Source organism: Temnothorax curvispinosus, unplaced genomic scaffold (assembly GCF_003070985.1).
Source record: "Temnothorax curvispinosus isolate PA1 unplaced genomic scaffold, ASM307098v1 QBEX01002416.1, whole genome shotgun sequence".
Lineage (NCBI taxonomy): Eukaryota > Metazoa > Arthropoda > Insecta > Hymenoptera > Formicidae > Temnothorax > Temnothorax curvispinosus.
Window position 1 is genome coordinate 2,304 of NW_020212196.1, and position 2,471 is coordinate 4,774.

Consider the following 2,471-nt stretch of genomic DNA (forward strand, 5'->3'; position numbering starts at 1 on the left):
TATATATATATATACATTACAATCAAGAAACGCACTTTGTTACAAAAATCATGATGCTTTATACAAGAAACTTATATGCTATTTTTTTTCTTCATTATAGCATCTCTTGAATTAGCTCGAAAAAGTGCAGTTAATTTAAATGATATGACAACCAATGAAGGACAATTAGGCCAAAGAAAAAGACAACATATTGTATACAGTGATAGCGAGGAAGAACAGCATAATTGCCAATGTAGAAAACATATTAAAAGTAATGTATCACAAACATACAGTGTATTACATTTATTTTATGTTATAATTACGCATAAATTTTGCTGCCTTTTTTTTAAATGTTTATAATGAAATCTGTAGAAGGATCCTTCTATCTTTTGATTTCGATAAAATGTGATATATTTGTAAAGAAATTAAACTATTAGAATTATAATCGTTGTTTTTTGTACAGGAAAACAGATTAATGTGAGTAGTGTTACTACAGTACCATTGTGTCCTTCAAACGTTCAAATAAAGAATAAATATGTCAATGTACCACAAGTTGCAACATTCAACGATGCAAGTGGAAATAGTGCGTACAAAATTTCGCAAAACGGTATTATGATTTAAAATATTATGAAATAGAGTAATTATTATAAATATAGGAATATTAAATTTAGTCATTAATGCATTTACAGATAATAACCCAGTCCCATCTACATTTAACGAGAGGCTACATTCTGAAATAAGTAATATGCCTATAATAGTAGAAGGTATACATATACATTGTTAAAATCAACAGAGATTATTTGTAACATACAGCATATTAACTTCATAAAATTTTTTTAGGATATGAGCAACTTACCGAAACCATACAGGATAGTAATATAAAAGGTAAATTATCCCTTTTCATATTATTAACACTTTGTACACACAAGATATCCGATCAGTTTTTCGTACATCAAATTGTTGAATTTGTATTGTAGAAAAGTTGGACCAAATATTACGGATGCAGGCAGCTACAAATATTTCATTGAGAAATATTAACCAACGATTATATAAAATAGAAGATGCCATTAAACACAAAAGCACAAAAAGCCCTGTTGAAATTAATGACAATCTCATCGCACCGTTTTTGCCACTTAAAACAATAGAAGAGATAAAACAGTTTGAATGCTTACTGAGAACGTCAAATGAGCCAGTAACACAATTTGTAAGTTTTACATTTCTTTACTATCCTTACAATTGTAATTCATTTTAATATAAAAACACTTCATTAAAATGTTTTGCATAACATGGTTGTTGCTAACTACAGAGTAAACATTGTACAATAAAATTGACATATTCACTACTTAATATATGTATATTTTATAATTATATTTGACTACAAGAAGTTAAAAATTAGTTTAAGCTCGTTGGAATTATTTTTTATTTTCTTTGGATTTCTTTGTTTCTGATGTACGTTATTAATCAAGAGTTCCGTGGTGAGGAAACCTAAGAGATTTAACTATGTGTAAAAGTTTTGTGGATGAAAAACATGCCTATAATTGTTTGAATAAAAATATCTTCACTAAACTTTATCATATCCTCTTATAATATTATACTGTTCTATCAGTAATTTATTGAAGTAAATGTAAAATATATTTCTTAATTTTTTCTTTTCTTTACAGAAACAGTTTGTATCAAAAACTGGTGGCAATAATGCCAAAGATCACATATACAAATGTTTAAAAAAATTAATAACAAATGAGTGTGCCATGAAGTGTTCATGGAAAGGCTTCCGTAATAATTTTCAAATATCGAACTTATATTCCATGAAAATTATGAAAAGTAAGTTATGGACGTATATGTGTGTGTCTATATGTATGTGTGTGTTGCTGAATTTACCAAATTTTTTATTACAATGCTTCTATTAGTTTTATATGATTTTCTTTTTCTAGAAGAGATAACATCGCACTACACATGTACAGAATCTGATTTCGACAACACTACGGCAGAATGGTTACGTTTTGCAAATCAAAGGAACAAAAGAGAAAATCAAGCTAAAGAAAATAATGCAAAATGTAACGAATGTAATGAAGATAACGAATATTAAATATATGTATAATATAATATTTATCAAGGTAAAGTTAAGTTCAAAAGATTTGTTTTTGTAAAATTTTGAACTTTTGAGACTTCTGATGACGCTAAAGTAATTATGACTGCAGAATCTATAAAATATAAAGATACTGAATTTATAAGAAATGGTACTGCAAATTACAATGCAGAAAATACAAGAGAGGAATATAGGAAAAAGAAAGTAGATAAAAGAAATCAACTACCACACAAAAAAGAGATGCAAAAATTAATGCGGAATAAACATTTATAGGGACAGATAATTGTTTAAAAGTATTTTGAATTGATTAAAAGTAAGAAATTATTTACTTTTCTGGTATTTCCGATATATACGTAAATTATATATATATATATATATATATATTTATATATATATATATATAAAT

At 26.4% G+C, this 2,471-nt stretch overlaps 1 protein-coding gene across 2 annotated transcripts in view; it reads left to right on the top strand.

Moving 5' to 3' along the window:
- LOC112451626 overlaps positions 1-2,398 on the top strand; it is a 3,877-nt gene extending 1,479 nt beyond the window's left edge. For both annotated transcript variants that reach the window (XM_025011377.1, XM_025011376.1), the window contains exons 3-9: positions 101-250; positions 443-586; positions 669-743; positions 820-864; positions 957-1,183; positions 1,641-1,800; positions 1,911-2,398. In XM_025011377.1, coding sequence (XP_024867145.1) covers positions 101-250; positions 443-586; positions 669-743; positions 820-864; positions 957-1,183; positions 1,641-1,800; positions 1,911-2,065 — 956 coding nt within the window. In that variant the 3' untranslated portion in view covers positions 2,066-2,398. The remainder of the gene's footprint in view (positions 1-100; positions 251-442; positions 587-668; positions 744-819; positions 865-956; positions 1,184-1,640; positions 1,801-1,910) is intronic.
- Positions 2,399-2,471: the final 73 nt, after the last annotated feature.